General features: G+C 45.7%; 1 protein-coding gene across 3 annotated transcripts in view; it reads left to right on the forward strand.

Annotated features, from left to right (window-relative positions):
- The window catches only part of LOC122558575 (RNA-binding Raly-like protein), a 1,039,906-nt gene extending 1,033,496 nt beyond the window's left edge, over positions 1 to 6,410 (forward strand). For all 3 annotated transcript variants that reach the window (XM_043707327.2, XM_043707325.2, XM_043707326.2), the window contains one exon: positions 156 to 6,410. Coding sequence is in view for 1 of the 3 variants with exons in the window: in XM_043707326.2 (XP_043563261.2) it covers positions 156 to 158 (3 nt within the window). In the remaining 2 variants the exon portion in view is untranslated. The remainder of the gene's footprint in view (positions 1 to 155) is intronic.
- The last annotated feature ends 11,561 nt before the right edge of the window (positions 6,411 to 17,971 follow it).

Here is a 17,971-nt window from a genome sequence, read left to right on the forward strand (position 1 = left end):
CTGCCTGCTCCTGACCCATATCCCTCCAAACATTTCCCCTTCATGTACTTACACAAATGTCTTTTAAACGTTGTAACTGTGCCTGCATCCACTGCTCCCATCACGTGTACCATTCCTATTCGCTAACAGTGACCTAAAACCTCTTGTGTTTGCAGTGAATAACAGCCAACAGGGAAACCAGACGACAAGATAAGAAGCAAAGAGGCAGCTGCAACGTCCATCACCTCCACTCAACAAGGCACAGCCCAGAATCTTCTGGACCGTATGGAAGTGGTCTCACCATTGGCTCCGGTGCGCGCACTGCCTTTTCCTGAAAACCCCACTGCTTCCTTTCTCCGATTCCGATTGTGCTCGGGAGGACCGACGTCCCGTTTGTATAATAGCTGTACATTTTTCCTCCCTCCTCCCCTCCCCGGATCCCAGTGGGGTTTTTATTTTCAATGACAACCATTCTCGGTTTGTAGGGGACCGGGGATGTTTTCTGAAAATAGATGTGAAGAGGGAATGTTACACTTTACGAAAAGAAAAATCTTCATAACCGTCTTGTGTCTTGTTTGAGCACCTCCTCCTCTCTCCCCCCCCCCCCCCCCCCCCCCCCCGTCTGTGTGTATGTGCAGAGTTGGTGCATGAGATAACCAAGGTAAAGAAGGTGAGAGCTCCTTATTCCAGGGACCTGAGGCCTTTATTCCAGGCTGAGCCTCCCTGTGCAATACCGAGAGAATGGAGCAAAGCCAACCGTTCTGCTTTTCGGATGAGACTCTGAGCCGAGACCCCAGCTGCCCTCCTCAGGTAGACATTAAAGATCCCACGGCACCTCTACGAAGAAGAGCAGGTGGGGGCATGGTGGAGTTTTATTCCTTGATACCCATCATTAAAACAGATTACCTGATCATTCACCTGTTTGCTGATTGTGAGATCTTGCTGTCTGCCAGTCGTGTGATGCTTTTCTTTTTCTCCATCGTTTCTGCACTTTGAAGGGTATGCAATTGGCTGTGAAGCGCTTTGACATATCTAGAGGCTTCCAAAACAAGCTACGCAAATGCACTTTGTTTTAGTGTAGGTTCAGATGCTTCTGGCATCTTGTTGGCTGCCCAGCGTGTTGCTGCGCATCTTGCCTGGCAAATCGGCGTTCATCGGGTTTTATCGGGTAGTTCCTCAGAAGGCTGTGCATTTGTTTCCTGATGCCTTTGCTGGCACACTTACTGATAAGGGGATCCTAGGGGTTCTGAAGCTCTATCCACCACTGTTAGCAGGGTGGGATATAAAGTTAATACGTTGATTAGCCGTCTGTGTCCCTTGGCTTGGGGACGGGTGGAGGGTGCTAATCTCAGGCCTCAGGCTAATCACCAAGCAGTGTTGGAAGAGAAGAAATGTCAAAGCAAGTGGAAAGGGGCCTCCAACATCGAAAGGAGGATAAAGGAATGCAGCACCAGAAGGGCACTAATGGACCCCTCAAGCCGATTCCATGATTTCACTGCACCCACTAGTCTAAATCTTAAATCCACTTACCACCTTGGTTCCAGACTCCTTAATGTCGTTACCTCTCACAAATCTATCCATCTCAGATTTGAAACTGCCCCACCTGAACCCCACCAATGTTATTTTTACCGGGACAGCGTTCCAGATGGCTATTCTTTATGTAAATATATAACTTCAACTTTACTTATAAGTGGCCCAGCTTTGATATTTGGTCATCTCTATGCTGCCCCCCCCCCCCCCCCACCAACCCTACCCATAACCATGACTGATTCGCTAATCAGAAATACTAGTTTCTATCTAACCTATCACAGTTAGATCTCCCCTTAATTTCCTATACCCAATATATAGTGTATCCTGTTCCACTCATACCATTCTGGTGAATCTGTGGTAGAGCCTTTGTCTTTGTTATCTGAATGCAGTACTCCAGATGGGGGCTAATGATTATAGAATCCCTACAGTGAGGAAACAGACCCTTCAGCCCAACAGGTCCACACTGACTCTCCGAAGAGTAACCCACCCAGACCCATTCCCCTACCCTACTACTCTACATGTACCCCTGATTAATGCACCTAACCTACACATTCCTGGACACTATGGGACAACTTAGCATGGCCAATTCACCTGACCTGCACATCTTTGGACTGTGGGAGGAAACCAGAGCACCCGGAGAAAACCCATGCAGAAACAGGGAGAATGTGCAAACTCCACACAGTCAGTCGCCCGAGGCTGGAATCAAACTCGGGTCCCTGGCACTGTGAGGCAGCACTGCTAACCACTGAGCAAGTTATATGCTATTATATAACAGAAATAAAAATTCTTTTTGAACACAAAGCCCATGGTCTAGTCCAGCAGCGACTGTTCAGCTAATGGGATTAAAGGGTCACAGAATTGTTATGAGAGCTAGTCTGCCCATTATTGTCTGTGCTGGATCTCTGAATCAACAGCTGTCTTCATGCCATTCTGCTGCCTTCCCAGCAAATCCTTCCTTTTCAGAGAACAGCCTAACTTCCTTTTGAATGCTTCAGTTGAATCTGCCTCCACCTCACCCTTGATCAGCATTCCAAATCTGAGCCACTCGTTCCTGTGAAAATCTTATTCTTACGTCCCCTTTGCTTCTTTTGACAAATACATTGAATCTGTGTTCTCCTGTTCTCCATCTTTTATAGAGCATAGGAACGGGCCCTTCAGCCCACGCTGTTGAGCTGAACATGACGCCAAATTAAACTAATTCCTTCTGCCTATCCTTAGTCCATATCCCTCCATTCCTTGCATATTCACTTGCTTATCTAAAAGCCCCTATCGAATCTGCCTCTGCCACCACCCCTGACAGCACCTTCCAGACTTCTGCCACTCTCTGTGTAAAAAAAACTTGCCCCTTCAAATCTCCTTTGAACTCCCCCTCCCCCCCCACCTTAAATACATGCCCCCCTCCCCCACCCCAGTATTAGACATTTCAACTCTGGGAAAAAGATTCTGACCGTCAACCCTATCCATGCATCTCATAATTTTAGAGACTTCTATCGAGTCTCCCCTCTGCCACTCCAGAGAAAACAACCCGAGTTTTTCTAGCCTCTCCTTATATAGCTCATACCCTGTAATCCAGGCAGCATCCTGGTAAACCTCTTCTGCCCTCTCTCCACATCTTTCCTTGAATGTGGCAATTGGAATTGAACACCATACTCTTTCATGAATGAGAACAATTTCTCTCTGCCTATGGCCCTTGTGGTTCTGAATAGCTGGGGTGAAGGTCACTGGGCTACCTATACTTGAAGCTCCAACAAGCTCTCTGTCCCTTCTGAAGGTTAGATTCATGCACTGCATTGACACTGCACAAATGTTCCCTACTGTTGTGTTACACTGGCTCAGTAATGATGGATTGATTGGCCTTCATCTATTCCATTGCAGTTTAAGTTCTGTGTCAGGTCAAGCACAGAAAGGCAGCGTAATGCCGGGCAGTACGTGAGTCACGTGTTTGTACTGCCCCGTCCGTAATCCTCGCCTGGCATTGGTCTGTTGTGAGAATCTCAATTGTTGACAGCTGGAGGGTCACTGGTCAAGAACGTTCCCTGTCACTGTGAGATCAGCACACCACAAAGTGGGAGGTCAAACTGAGGGGGAGATGGAGATGGCATTGAGGGCACCAGTGATGGTGAAATCATGTGTCAGACCAGGATGACTGAATGAGAGAAAGGGCTGGGTAAGGGACTGAGATGGCGGATCACCCAGGGTGGAAGGTAACACAGGAACCTGAAACCATCGGGGCTTCAGAGATGGGTTGAGAATTCATATGTACCGCCTAAAATGTGATTATTCCATGTGATTAGCATGAACTAATCAGTAATGACAGTGGCTAGTCGCGGAATTTTTAATGGTAGTTGGAACTCAATTCTGACACGCTGTGTCACTCTGACTCTTTTCCTGGATTTTACCAGCGTACCGCAGAGCACCAGCTAATGAGGTGCTTGCCAAAAAGTCCCAGTTCAGTTTCTTTTTATTTTAAATGAACAAATTGACCCACAATTTCCATCTTCAAATTGTAACTTCTGGGAATAAGGTTGCTGTCTCGTCTAATCACCAGTGAGACGACACCATGGAGAAGGAGGAGGTGCAGAAATCAGAGTACATGTTTTATGTATATTTGAATGTATTATACTGTTCAGTGTTTGGTTCCTTTTTGTTCACTATTTATAGTTTTTGAAGTGCTTGTTTTTCACTTGTGGCTCATCCCCCGGCCTGTCCCCTTCCCCTTCCGCACCCTCCTCACCTGCACGTTGTTGGCTGCCAGGTTTTCAGGGCATGCCTTTGTTGCGAGAAAGTTTTGGACCTGCTCTCTACAAAGGGCTGCTTCATTTGTGACCTGGGGGCATTTGGAGTGTGAGTAAATGTTTGCCAGCCAAAGAGGGTTCAGCTATTCTTGCAAATGAGCTTGGAAAATACTATTTTAAAAAGAAAAGTCACAGTACAGTCCAGATTGGTGTCGGGTTGAATGCTATCTGTACCTGCTAATATCAAAGGGGCAGTGTGAATTGGAGTGGTGTACTCTCAACCAGATCTCACAATGTAAATCTCAAACTCCTCATTCTTAAAATGACAACTTCACTCAAAGAAGCCCAAAGCAGAATTTCCCAAACTATTTTCCATTGCAACCCCATGTAGCACTTCAAACTTAGCATGTTTCCCAGATACCAACAAAAAACCAAACCAGCAGCATAGATATAAAGAATACAGTTATTAAACTATGTGTGTTGCAGATCTACACACATAAGTAAGAAAAATAAATAAATAAGAGAATCTTCATTTTAAGTAACTTCTTAAAAATCTTACTTTATGCACGTTTCAGTAAATCTCTCCCTATTCCCCAGTGACAGAAGCCTCAGTGAAGGCCCTCTTATTCCTGTTTCCTTGACAGGATGCCAAGACATGTCTCTTGCTGCACTCTGGTGCCTATAATGAAGGTGGCCATCTGAATGCTGCACGGTACCCCCTATAAAGATGGCAGCCATGCAAATATCCTGCTATACTTCGCCCCCTAAAAAGATGGTGGCCATGCAACTACCTGGCTGTATTTTCCCCCTATAAAGATGATGGCTGGAAAGATGTACCATCACTGGGAGAAGCCCAGCAGCCCTTGCAGGGAAGTGAGATTGCCACCACAGCTATTGCTTCTGAGACCCTAACAAGGGTCACGACCCGCAGCTTGAGAAGCACTGGCCCAAGACTATTGAGTGGGATTTGTTATTGGAGGTTTTACCACGTCACCTTCATATCCAACTGTTCAGGCTTCAGCTATTGGTCACTTCTCAATGCCCACTGCCTTCCAAGCCAACTGAGACGTGAACAAATCTTCATGATGCGATTGGATGATTCTTGGCTGTTGAGCACGCAGCTAATTCTGAAACACACGTTCAAAGAAAACGAAACAAGAGAAAGAGTCACCCGCAATTGATTTCAATTACGTTTCCTTTTTAGTTTCCCACAGCGATGTCCATGGAGGTTAATGTCCAACTCCTGGAGACCGCAGTACACTTCTGGAGTTTGGCAGTTCTGTAGATAGCGTGGTGTACTTGGGCATGGGCTTGAACTCAGGCAAAATCTGTGAAGATCCAATCAAAATGGGGCATCCCAATTGGATCTGAATATAATGGATTTTAGTTTCATTTCCACAACCTAGTGGGCTCCGAGAGATACCATGCACTCTTATACGCGTGCTGGATGATGCTTGCAATCTGAATGGTTCTGTTCACACACAATCTTTCCTTCTTCGTTCCCTTTCCTTGCTGTTTCTGGTAGAGTGACTTCTCTATTGAAAGTTTCATTCAACCCACTTACGTTTCTAATAGTCACATTATTTCTTGCTGTAATTTCCAGCTTAATAGCAATGTTGAAGAAGAATTGCTGGAATAACCCTTAGTCAGCTGACAATGATGACTTAAAGTGTAAAAATTAAACTTCTAAAGAAGTTCATTCATGGGATGCGGTTGTTGACAGCAAGGTCAGCATTTGATGCTCAGCCCTAATTGCCCTTCAGCTTATAGCAAAGGGTAGTTAAAATTCAACAACGTTGTCTTTGAACTGAAGCAGGTAGCAGGACAACAATAAGGTTAGCAGATTCTCTTCTGAGAGAGGACGGCAATGAACCAGATGGTGCTTTTACAACGATCAGCAATAGCTTCCCTGTCTCCATGGCTGAGTCCAGATTTGAGTAATAGAATTTCAATTCTATCCACTGCCTGAGCTTCTGCAGTGGTATTACCGCTGCCACACCATCATCCTCTGTAATAAAGATAACTGAGATGCAACACATTAAGACTATTCTTTCATCTAATGTATACACTTCTATGGTTACACACACAAATGATCCCAGCCAACACTAGCCCAGCCATTCATCTCATGTCAGGGCACATGGTTACAGCCCCAGTGATTTGAATTGGATTAGCTTTATTGTCACATGCACTGGAATGAGTGCAATGAAAAGGTTGCACTAGCGCCACTTATGGTGCCATCTTAGATATACGAAACCAAGGTACAGATACTTAAGTATTTGATGTAAAATCGATAAAATAATATATATAAGGTCCAGCATAAGAATGAAAAGGAAAAACAGAAAACGTACTCAATTTACAGTCCATGTGGAAACATAGCCTCCAGACCACACAGCGCCCATTCTATAGCAACATTGGGCTTCAAAACTCGAGGCTTAACCTCCCCTCAGCAGCATCCAGTCTGGGACTCAACCCCCCGCTGTGGCCTCCAGTCCAGGATCCACTCTCCCGCGGTGGCCTCAGGTCCAGGACTCACCTCCCTGTGGTGGTCTCCGTCCAGGACTCACCTGTCCACATTGGTCTCCAGTCCAAGACTCACCTCTCCCCATTGGTCTCCAGTCCAGGACTCACCTCCCCACATTGGTCTCCTGTCCAGGACTCACCTCTCCACATTGGTCTACTGTCGATGACTAACCTCTCCCCATTGGTCTCCAGTCCAGGACTCACCTCCCTGTGGTAGTCTCCATCCAGGACTCACCTGTCCACATTGGTCTCCAGTCCAGGACTCACCTCTCCACATTGGTCTCCTGTCGATGACTAACCTCTCCCCATTGGTCTCCAGTCCAGGACTCACCTCCCTGTGGTGGTCTCCGTCCAGGACTCACCTCTCCACATTGGTCTCCTGTCCATGACTAACCTCTCCCCATTGGTCTCCTGTCCATGACTAATCTCTTCCCATTGGTCTCCAGTCCAGGACTCACCTCCCTGTGGTGGTCTCCAGTCCAGGACTCACCTCTCCCCATTGGTCTCCAGTCCAGGACTCACCTCTCCCCATTGGTCTCCTGTCCATGACTAACCTCTCCACATTGGTCTCCAATCCAGGACTCACCTCTCCCCATTGGTTTCCAATCCAGGACTCACCTCTCCCCATTGGTCTCCAATCCAGGACTCACCTCTCCACATTGGTCTCCAATCCAGGACTCACCTCTCCCCATTGGTCTCCAATCCAGGACTCACCTCTCCCCATTGGTTTCCAATCCAGGACTCACCTCTCCCCATTGGTCTCCAATCCAGGACTCACCTCTCCACATTGGTCTCCAATCCAGGACTCACCTCTCCCCATTGGTCTCCAATCCAGGACTTACCTCTCCCCATTGGTCTCCAATCCAGGACTCACCTCTCCCCATTGGTCTCCAGTCCAGGACTCACCTCTCCCCATTGGTCTCCAGTCCAGGACTCACCTCTCCCCATTGGTCTCCAGTCCAGGACTCACCTCTCTTCATTGGTCTCCTGTCCATGACTAACCTCTCCCCATTGGTCTCCTGTCCATGACTAATCTCTTCCCATTGGTCTCCAGTCCAGGACTCACCTCCCTGTGGTGGTCTCCAGTCCAGGACTCGCCTCTCCCCATTGGTCTCCAGTCCAGGACTCACCTCTCCACATTGGTCTCCGTCCAGGACTCACCTCTCCACATTGGTCTCCGTCCAGGACTAACCTCTCCCCATTGGTCTCCTGTCCATGACTAATCTCTTCCCATTGGTCTCCAGTCCAGGACTCACCTCCCTGTGGTGGTCTCCAGTCCAGGACTCACCTCTTCCCATTGGTCTCCAGTCCAGGACTCACCTCCCTGTGGTGGTCTCCAGTCCAGGACTCGCCTCTCCCCATTGGTCTCCAGTCCAGGACTCACCTCTCCACATTGGTCTCCGTCCAGGACTCACCTCTCCACATTGGTCTCCGTCCAGGACTCACCTCCCCACATTGGTCTCCTGTCCATGACTAACCTCTTCCCATTGGTCTCCAGTCCAGGACTCACCTCTCCCCATTGGTCTCCAGTCCAGGACTCACCTCTCCCCATTGGTCTCCAGTCCAGGACTTACCCTCCTGCGATGGCCCTCAAGTCCCTGACTTGCCTTCTCCTTTCCCATCTGAGTAAATTTAAAAAGTTTTTAAAAAGTTAAAAGGTTTTAGAATAAACACAAACGGCAGAAAGAAAAAGCAGATGAGCTCTGACATATTGATATAGAACAAGGGCAAGTGGGGACATTGTGTCCTGAATTTGAATGTAGGAATTGGTATATGCCTCTGAGCCCATTGAGCCTGTTCCTCTCGTCAATTAAATCAAGTCTGATGTGTATCTCAAACCTATTGAGGCTGCCTTAGTTTCCACAATGACACCCAACCAAAGAAAAAGAATCAATGACATTTTGAGAGAGTCAGTGCAAGATTTCCACTATCTTGTCCATGGAAAAATCCTTCCTCATTTTACTCCAAAATGACCCAGCTCTAATAATTTTAAGACTATTCCTCCATTTTCGGATTATTTTTCCACCAGAGAAAATGGTTTCTCCCTACTTGCCTGATCAAATTAAAGTATTATTTCAGCATCAGCCCCTCAAAGCTTTTGAAGCTTAAAAGAATCAAAGTTAATATAACCAATGCTCAGTGTGCATTTTCATTAATTCTTTCATGAGAGATGTTTGTTGCTGTAAAGGACAGCATTTATGGCTGGTAGAGGTGTGGGTTTTGAAAGGTGCTGCTGAAGGAGCTCTACTGAGTTGCTGCAATGCGTCTTGTAGCTCTTCAAATTCTGCTATTTAAGATCTGTGACCATTCCAATGCCAGTATATCACACTTGAGGCATGGTGTGTAAAATGAAATGCAGCACCTCAGCTGAACTCCACAAAAGGCTCCATATAAAATATGGCTTTATCTTGCTTCACTTTGTAGCTCAATTCTCTTGAGACAACAGCCAACTTTCCATTCACCTTTTTGTTTATTTGTTGTACCTGTCCACCAAGTCTTCTTGAACATTGACATCGAAATCCCTTCGCTCCCCCACAGCTGCCACTCTCACATTATCAGGCAATATTCCCATCTGTCTCTCTCACATCCAAAGTAGATGAGCTCGCACATTGAATTCTGCCTGTTATTGTTTTGTCAACTCACTTGATCTGTCTTAATCCTTTTGTAATTTGCTACTCATCAACGTGTCTCCCTAATTTAGTATAATCTACAAACTGGATATTGTTTCATCAACGTCATTAATAAATCTGGTGAAAAGATGAAGCCCTGGTCAACTTGGCACATCCTGACAACCACAGAACAAACTTTTTATCCGTCCTTTCTGGCTCCTACCTCTGAACTAATACCAGTCCACTTTGCAAGAGTGTGTGGTCTCCTTGTTGCTCGTCTCTTGTTCGGAGCCTTATCAAAGCACAACAAAGAACATTAGAAACAAGAGCTTCCATTTGTGATTCAAGCCAAGGCAGTAGGGTTGGTTCCCATTCTGTACACAATAGGCACCATAGTCTTTTGCATGTTTAAGGGTGTGTTGGTGTGTTACTTGTAGTAATTAAATGTACTCTATGAGGGTAGAGTTGGATTTCATGTGAAATTAATAAAATATTATCAAGATCAGAAACTCTTTCCCAACTTTCTCATTTGACCTTTCCTGATGGAGCGGGGGGGGGGGGGAAAGTGCAACTAACAACGTCTGTTCTCTCATCTGTAAGCTTCTAACGCCATTTGGCTTTAAGCAGTGTGCACTGCAACCTTCTGTTGGATCGGGTGAAACCTGGTAAGCAAAGTAAGACCATGAGGTGACTCTAGAGTCCAACATTGGTCTCTGTAGCCTCCTACCTGAAAATGGCAGCCCAGCTACTGGTAGGAGAAGTATTGGACGATACATTTATATTAGACAGGCTGTTTGGGGTAGAACTGCAACATCGGTTGAACACATTTGAAAGTATTCCTTCTTAGTATTGTTGCAAATGGTACTCTCCTCCATGAGGGAGCAACTTTCAGCCTGCCTAGTGCAAATTTTAGACACAGGTAAGACTCAAGGCTAATTAGTACAAAAGCTGTGGAGGCAAACCTTGTGGGAGGTGTGACATAATGGTATCTTATGAGGATAGATCTTTTCTGATGTTACCATTGTTCTGATCTTTCAGCAGTTCCCTTGTCCCACCAGAGAGCTTCTGTCTAGTTTGTGTTGTGTTCAAAATAGCTGGTTTCTCCATTTGTAATGGACTATTCATGAAATATATAATGAGGAAACAGCCTGACAACCAGACACTGATGAAGGAAACTTTGAATAAATTATAATTATGATTGTCCACTTTCCCCCCCCCCCCCCCCCCAATGTTGTGTATCTAAACACAACTTTCACACAGAACTCCACACTGATCAACCCAGGTTACCCACTCAAAAAGAACCAGCTTAGAAAGAGTTCACACTCCAACTGGACTGGAGCAGTGCAATCAAGGAAGGATTTCTACAAGATCATAATGATTGGGGTCAAGGCCATGACTTGTTTCATTTGTTCTAAGACTTTGAATTGTGACCTTTTGAGTACAACTGTATTGTGTTTATGTAAATGACAACTTTGGGAGGCACTTGCTTTGTTGTCTTCGTGTGGCTACTGCTGATCCCTTTGGGTGTTTACCTTTCTTTCCTGAGGTTTTGTACGTAAATTAATTTCATACAGTACCAGTTCTGTATTAATATCAATAAAGATGTTTGACACTGAAACTCTGACTCTAGTTTTATACAATGAAAGACGAAGGGTGTTAAATATTTTTGTTTCCTATTTCTTACCAAAATTTCCCTTTCCCAAGCACTAGAGAACTTTTGGGATAGGATCTCACTGGTGCCAATCTTCCAAACATGGTAACAGCGGGCTTTCAGAACTGTCCCTGTCTTGGTGTCACCCCACCACCCACCTACAGCCAATTCCAACAAGGGCTCTCCAGCAGTGATCAAGAGCAGGAATGACCTGTCAGGAATCATAGAATACCCACATTGTGGAAACAGGCCTTTCAGCCCAACAAGTCCACACCAAGCCTCCAAAGAGTAACCCATCTTTCAAACCCATTCCTCTACATTTACCCCTGACTAATACACCTAACCTATATATCCCTGAACACTATGAGCAACTTAGCATGGCCAATTCACTTAAACCACACATCTTTAGATTGTGGGAGGAAACCAGGACGCCCGGAGGAAACCCACGCAGACACGGGGAGAATGTGCAAACTCCACACAGATGGCCACCCAAGGCTGGAATCAAACGCAGGCCCCTGACGCTGTGAGGCAGCAGTGCTAACCACTGAGCCACTGTGCCACCCCCAACTTGGGAGGTCAATTATCATAGCTCTGGCTTGAAACTAGCACAGACTAGGAGAAAGTAAATGATGATGAAGATGAAAATACTACCTTTCTGCTGTTGGTCAGTGCTTTTCTTTGACCTCCTGCCCTGTGTAAGTTTCAAATATGAACAATGCATCAATACATTTGGCCTCTCTCCAATATTACCCAAGAGTGTCACATTACTCGATGCTGAGAAAACTTTGCCCCTTGTGAGGGACATTTCAAAAATAAAGGTCTCCCATTTAAGGGTGAGATAGGGAAAATATTATTTGAAGGGCCATTATTCTGTACAATTCCCCTCCTCAGTGAGTGGAGGCTGGGTCACTGAATGTATTAAAGGCTGCATGAGACAGATTCAAACTCAGCAAGGGGGTGAAGGAGTGTGGAGGACAAACAGGAAACTGGTGTTGAATACACAATCAGATTAACGGCGATTGCATTGGGTGCGAGAGTAGGTGGGGTGGGATGGAAGGTGACTTCTACTCCAAATCCCACTTCCTGAATCATGCATGCACCATCAGGCTGTCACAGCCACGTAAAGTCATTTCCTCAGGGTGCTGTTAGCTAAGAATTTGTGTGTTTGCATGTGTTACCCTGTTTTAACCTGCAAATGATTCAATCCAAAGGTGTGCAGCTCTGGTGAATTGGCCATGCTAAAATGCCTACAGTGTTCATGGATGTGTAGGTTAGGTGCATTACTCAGGGGTAATAGGGTACAGGAACGGGTCTGCGTGGGTTACTCTTCAGAGGGTCAGTGTGGACTTGTTGGGCCGAATGGCCTGTGTCCGCACTGTAGGGATTTTATGATTCTATTTCAGAAACAGACAGCAGCAAAGCATTAGTCTTAACTAAAATAAAAGTTAGTTTATTGCAAATAACTACTTTCAAGTGTGAAATAATTCCAAAGGCTTGTATCCCATCACCCTTTATTTATACGTCCATAGTATATGACACTGATCCAGCTCCCTCAGAGCCAGCTCTCAGAGTGAACAGAGCCCTTGGCACGCCTGTTTATTTTTTTTTAATATTCTTTGTTTTTCTTTTGTTTTCCTCACACTACTTCCTAAGAGCAGTAGTGCTCATTTTTCCCTACTCCCAGGTCATGTGTGTGCAGGTGTAGAACACAGTCAAGAACAGCAAGTGCATACATTTTTAGTTATAATCCGCCACCAGAAAGAAAGCAAATACCAGAGTGGCAGGTGACAAGCAGTGCCCTTCTCAACCAAGGGCAATGCAACAGGTTTTATTTTGAGAACTGATTTACACCTGTAATACATTGACTGTGTAGATCAGGCAGTTTAAAAATCAGTCCTCAATAAAAAGGAATACCAGTTGACAAACTGGTTATATGGTTCAGCCAGTTCAGAAATCAGGTTTCCCCCCCAAAGAAAAACAGAAACCAACAGTGTCAGTACACATTGGATGTGGGCAGCCAGCTCAGAGTTAGTCCTGTCCCTGACACAAAACGGAGAGTCCTTCACCACTGATCCAGCTCCCTCAAAGCCAGCTCTCAGAGCGGGCAGAACCTTTGACTCTTCTGTTTTTATTTTTCCCTTTCCCCCCAGACTACAGCCTAAGAGCAGTCGTGCTCATTCTTCCCTAGCACCCATGTTGTGTGTGTACAGGTGTAGGACACAGTGAAGAACAACACGTGTGTAAGTGTTTATTTATAATCCACCAGCAGGAAGAAAAGAAACACCAGAGTGCCCAGTGACAAACAGTGCCCTTCTCAACCTCCTGTTTATATCTGTCAGCCAGGGCTCCCTGATTGGATCAGTTTAACAGCCCCAATCAGGGAACTATATTCTATGAGGTGTACCTGGCTGACGCTGTTACAATCACCAAGAAGTGATTTATTCAAGTGAAAGTCATAAAACTATTGTTGAAAAATACATGTAGAAAGATTTGAAGTAGGTGAGGATAAAAGATACTTATAAATATGAATTTCAGCTCAGTCCTTTAATGTGGCAGGCACAGAGCCTGCAGCTGAAGAATTGCTCATCTAGACTGAAGGATTGAAGTTGAAGAAACATGTTCAGCAACTGTGGTGGCTTCTGTAGTCTGACAGAGCTTGCCTTTTGTGAACAGACTTGGTAGCTACAGCAACTAAGAGGAACAAGGGAGTTCTGTTGTCCTCACTGGTGTCAGTACAACATTGGAGACTGCACAGATTCCCTTTCAACAGAACAGAGATGGTTTCTCTTGTTGATAGTGAGGAACTGCACTCTCACATGTTGTTCACAGTTAGTTTAACCGGCCAGGAAAACTCTTCACAGATCCTCGAGGTCTCTGTGCCAGATCTTTCACAAGTCAAAGCCCAACATGATTGCGATCCCGAACTGTGAAATCATGCTTCCGTACTTTGGCCAGGTCTGGAGACTAGTGCGATAATTACATTTTAAAACGTGCCATCCATTGAACCGTGTTCATGCTTCCAGGTTTGGTTAGGTAAGTAAGAGCTATTTGCGCCTCCAGGGAAACTATTATTACTGAGTTTCTTTTATCTGAGTAGAAAAACACCTTCAATTTCAAATCCAAATCTATTCTGTGATCCCCGTGATGTCTGATTCTTCCATCTGGCTGACTGCAGTTAGATCCTCAAGAGAAGTCAAATGATTTTTGCCTGTCATTTCTTTTGAAGAATGATTACATTTTCTTTACAAAATCTGTAACATAATTACTCCATTCGTGATGCAACTTTGGTGGTATGTAGATCGTGATATCAACCATCCTCTCAGGCTAGCTTGATGCACAGTCTGCAAAACTGAACTGTGTGAGTCTGGTTTTCCCTTCATGCAACTTGGGGAATACTGGCAGATCATTGTCAACCCAATCCCGTCCTCTCCCAGTGACCACACAAGTGTACAGTGGCTGAGAGATCATCCAGCATCAAACAGAAGCTGAAATCGTGGCAGATTTTAGATTAAATTACTTACAATGTGGAAACAGGCCCTTCGGCCCAACAAGTCCACACCGACCCTCCGAAGAGCAACTCACCCAGACCCATTTCCCTACATTTACCCCTTCCCCCAACACTACGGGCAATTTAACATGGTCAATTCACCTGACCTGCATATCTTTGGACTGTGGGAGGAAGCCGGAGCACCCGGAGGAAACCCACGCAGACATGGGGAGAATGTGCAAACTCCACACAGACAGTTGTTTGAGGCGGGAATTGAACCCAGATCTCTGGCCCTGTGAGGCAGCCGTGCTAACCACCGTATAACCTAATATTGTTGTCACTAATCACAGCATCCCAGCTGAGCTGCATTTGCTGGCATCGTGCCAGTGATAAACCCCCAGGAAAAAGTGAGGACTGCAGATGCCGGGGATCAGAATCGGGAGTGTGTTGCTGGAAAAGCACAGCAGGTCAGGCAGCATCCGAGGAGCAGGAGAATTGACGTTTCAGGCATAGCCTATGCCCGAAACGTCAATTCTCCTGCTCCTTGGATGCTGCCTGACCTGCTGTGCTTTTCCAGCACCACACTCTGTGATAAACCCAGTCTACTGCAGGCGAAAGGATGTAACAGGGGTAAGATATGAAGCTCACCTGCACTGCAGCTAAAAATGAACCTCACAGCCAATTACTTGGAGGAGTTGTTGACAGTGAGGAAGCATGTGGCAGGTTACAGCAGGATATAGAGAAGCTGCAGAGCTGGGCAGAAAGGTGGCAGATGGAATTCAATGTAGCTAAGTGCGAGGTGATTCACTTTGGGAAGAATAACAAAAAGATGGGGTACTGGGCTAATGGTCGGATACTTGGTAGTGTGGATGAGCAGAGGGATCTTGGTGTCCATGTACACAGATCTCTGAAAGTTGCCACCCAGGTAAATAGTGCGGTGAGGAAGGCATATGGCGTACTGGCTTTTATTGGTAGAGGAATTGAGTTCCGGAGTCCTGAGGTCATGATGCAGTTGTATAAGACTCTGGTACGGCCGCATCTGGAATATTGTGTGCAGTTTTGGTCGCCATACTATAGGAAGGATGTGGAGGCATTGGAACGGGTGCAGAGGAGGTTTACCAGGATGTTGCCTGGTATGGAAGGAAAATCATATGAGGAAAGACTGAGGCACTTGGGGCTGTTTTCACTAGAGAAAAGAAGGTTTAGGGGTGACTTGATTGAGGTGTACAAGATGATTAGGGGGTTAGATAGGGTCGACAGTATGAACCTTTTCCCGCGTATTGAGTCGGGTATTACAAGGGGGCATAGCTTTAAATTAAGGGGGGGTAGATATAGGACTGATGTTAGGGGTAGGTTCTTCACTCAGCGAGTCGTTAGTTCATGGAATGCCCTGCCAGTAACAGTGGTGGACTCTCCCTCTTTATGGGCATTTAAGAGGGCATTGGATAGGTATATGGAGGATAGTGGGTTAGTGTAGTTTAGGTGGGCTTGGATCGGCGCAACATCGAGGGCCCAAGGGCCTGTACTGCGCTGTATTCTTCTATGTTCTATGTTCTATGTTCTACTTTGCAGGAAAGTGTTTATGCTGCTTGGGTTTCTGTCTACACTGTCAATTACTCAGCCTCATCCTGTCTGCATCCTGACAGCTCCAAGACAAGTTATATACACCTCAGCTCTCACTTTGCACTCCCTTCCACATCCGTCAGCAAGTTGATGTATTGCGAGAATAGAATTCTGCTCTAGCCAGAGGCACTGCTTGGTGAAAAAAAATTGTCAACCTCACATTCCCTCGTGGATACTAACTGCGTAAGATCGGCCTGCCAAATCCACTTCGGGTACTTGAAGAAGAGAGGTTTGGAAACCATTCTCGTTCACAGCTCAGGAAACCCAGCCACGCTGAGGGATGAACATTTATCAGCGAAAAGGCAATTGGACTCTGGGCCAATTATTATCTACATGATAACATTATAAACAGTGCTGATCCAAAGGCTTCTGACCAATTGCCCTGCATTTTAGGGAAATGTCTGTAATTTTGTCCATCCGCCCTACGTACCTTAAGTCACATCTTAATTCCATGGTAGTGTGTGGCAGGCAGACAAATGCAGGTGTATGATCAAGAGACAAGAATTGGTAGATTGGTAAATAATGAGCCGTAAAGGACGACTTGTGTATCAATGGACTTGTCAGCTGGGCAGAGCAGGGGCAAATGGAATTAAACCCAAAAAATGAGAGGCAATGTAATTGGAAAGGACTGACAAGGCAAGGGATTAAGCTCTGATGTCGCAGGTAGATACAGAAGATCAAAGGGATCTTAATGAAGATTACAGAGCAGGTAGACAGATCAGGTGATTAAGAAGGCTTGTGGGATATTTGCCTTTATTGACCAAGGGACAGAATACAAGAGCAGGGAGGCTATACTCGAACGAACTGTGGTTAGGCCACAGCTGAAGTGCTGCGTGCAGTTTGGGTCACCACATTATAGGAAGGAGCTGCTTGCACTAGAGAGAGAGTGCAGAGGAAATTTATCAGGAGGAGGAGCAAATTACTGCAGAGGTTGGAATCTGTACTGAAACCAAAACATGCCAGAGATCACTGCAGGTCAAGCAGCATCCATGGAGGGAAAGCACATTAACATTTCAAGTCTACGTGTCTCTTCATCAGAGCATTTACCAGGATGCTGCCTGGTATGGAGGGTCTGAGATGTGATGAAAAAAACTGGATAGGCGAGAGCTGTTTTCCTTGGAGCAGTGAAGGGTGTATAAGATTGAAGTTTGGTTGATGGAAAAGCATTTTATCCATTAGTAGAGGGATCAATAACCAGGGGGCATAGGTGAGGCAAGATGCCCTAAGAGGGGAATTGAGGAGAAAATATTTCACCCAGTGGTAATGTCTGGAACTCACCAAATCAGAAACACTTGAAATTTTGATGCAACATTTAAATATTCACTGCTGCTGCCATAGACTTCAGGTGGAAAATGGGATCAGATTTTTTTTAGATTACCTACAGTGTGGAACCAGGCCCTTCAGCCCAACAAGACCACACCAACCCTCTGAAGAGTAATGCATCCAGACCCATTTTCCCTCTGACTAATGCACCCAGCTCTGTGGGCAATTTAGCTTGGCCAATTCACCCTGACCGGCACATCTTTGGACTGTGGGAGGAAACCGGAGCACCCAGAGGAAACCGGAGCACCCAGAGGAAACCCACGCAGACACGGGGAGAATCTGCAAACTTCACACAGTCAGTTACCTAAGGCTGGAATTGAACCTGGGACCCTAGTGCTGTGAGGCAGCACTGTGCCTCCTCATCTTTGTTGACTGGTATGGACACAATGGGTTGAATGACCTCCTTTCTGTGTTGTAAATGCCTATGAGTCTATAAGCCTGTGCATAAAGACTATATCTTTTTTTTTTCCTCTGTTTTTCTGTGCACTTGATTCTGGACTGAAATGAGAAACGG

This window comes from Chiloscyllium plagiosum, unplaced genomic scaffold (genome assembly GCF_037043375.1).
Source record: "Chiloscyllium plagiosum isolate Xiang-an unplaced genomic scaffold, Cpla_swu_hap1 HiC_scaffold_17, whole genome shotgun sequence".
Taxonomy (NCBI): domain Eukaryota; kingdom Metazoa; phylum Chordata; class Chondrichthyes; order Orectolobiformes; family Hemiscylliidae; genus Chiloscyllium; species Chiloscyllium plagiosum.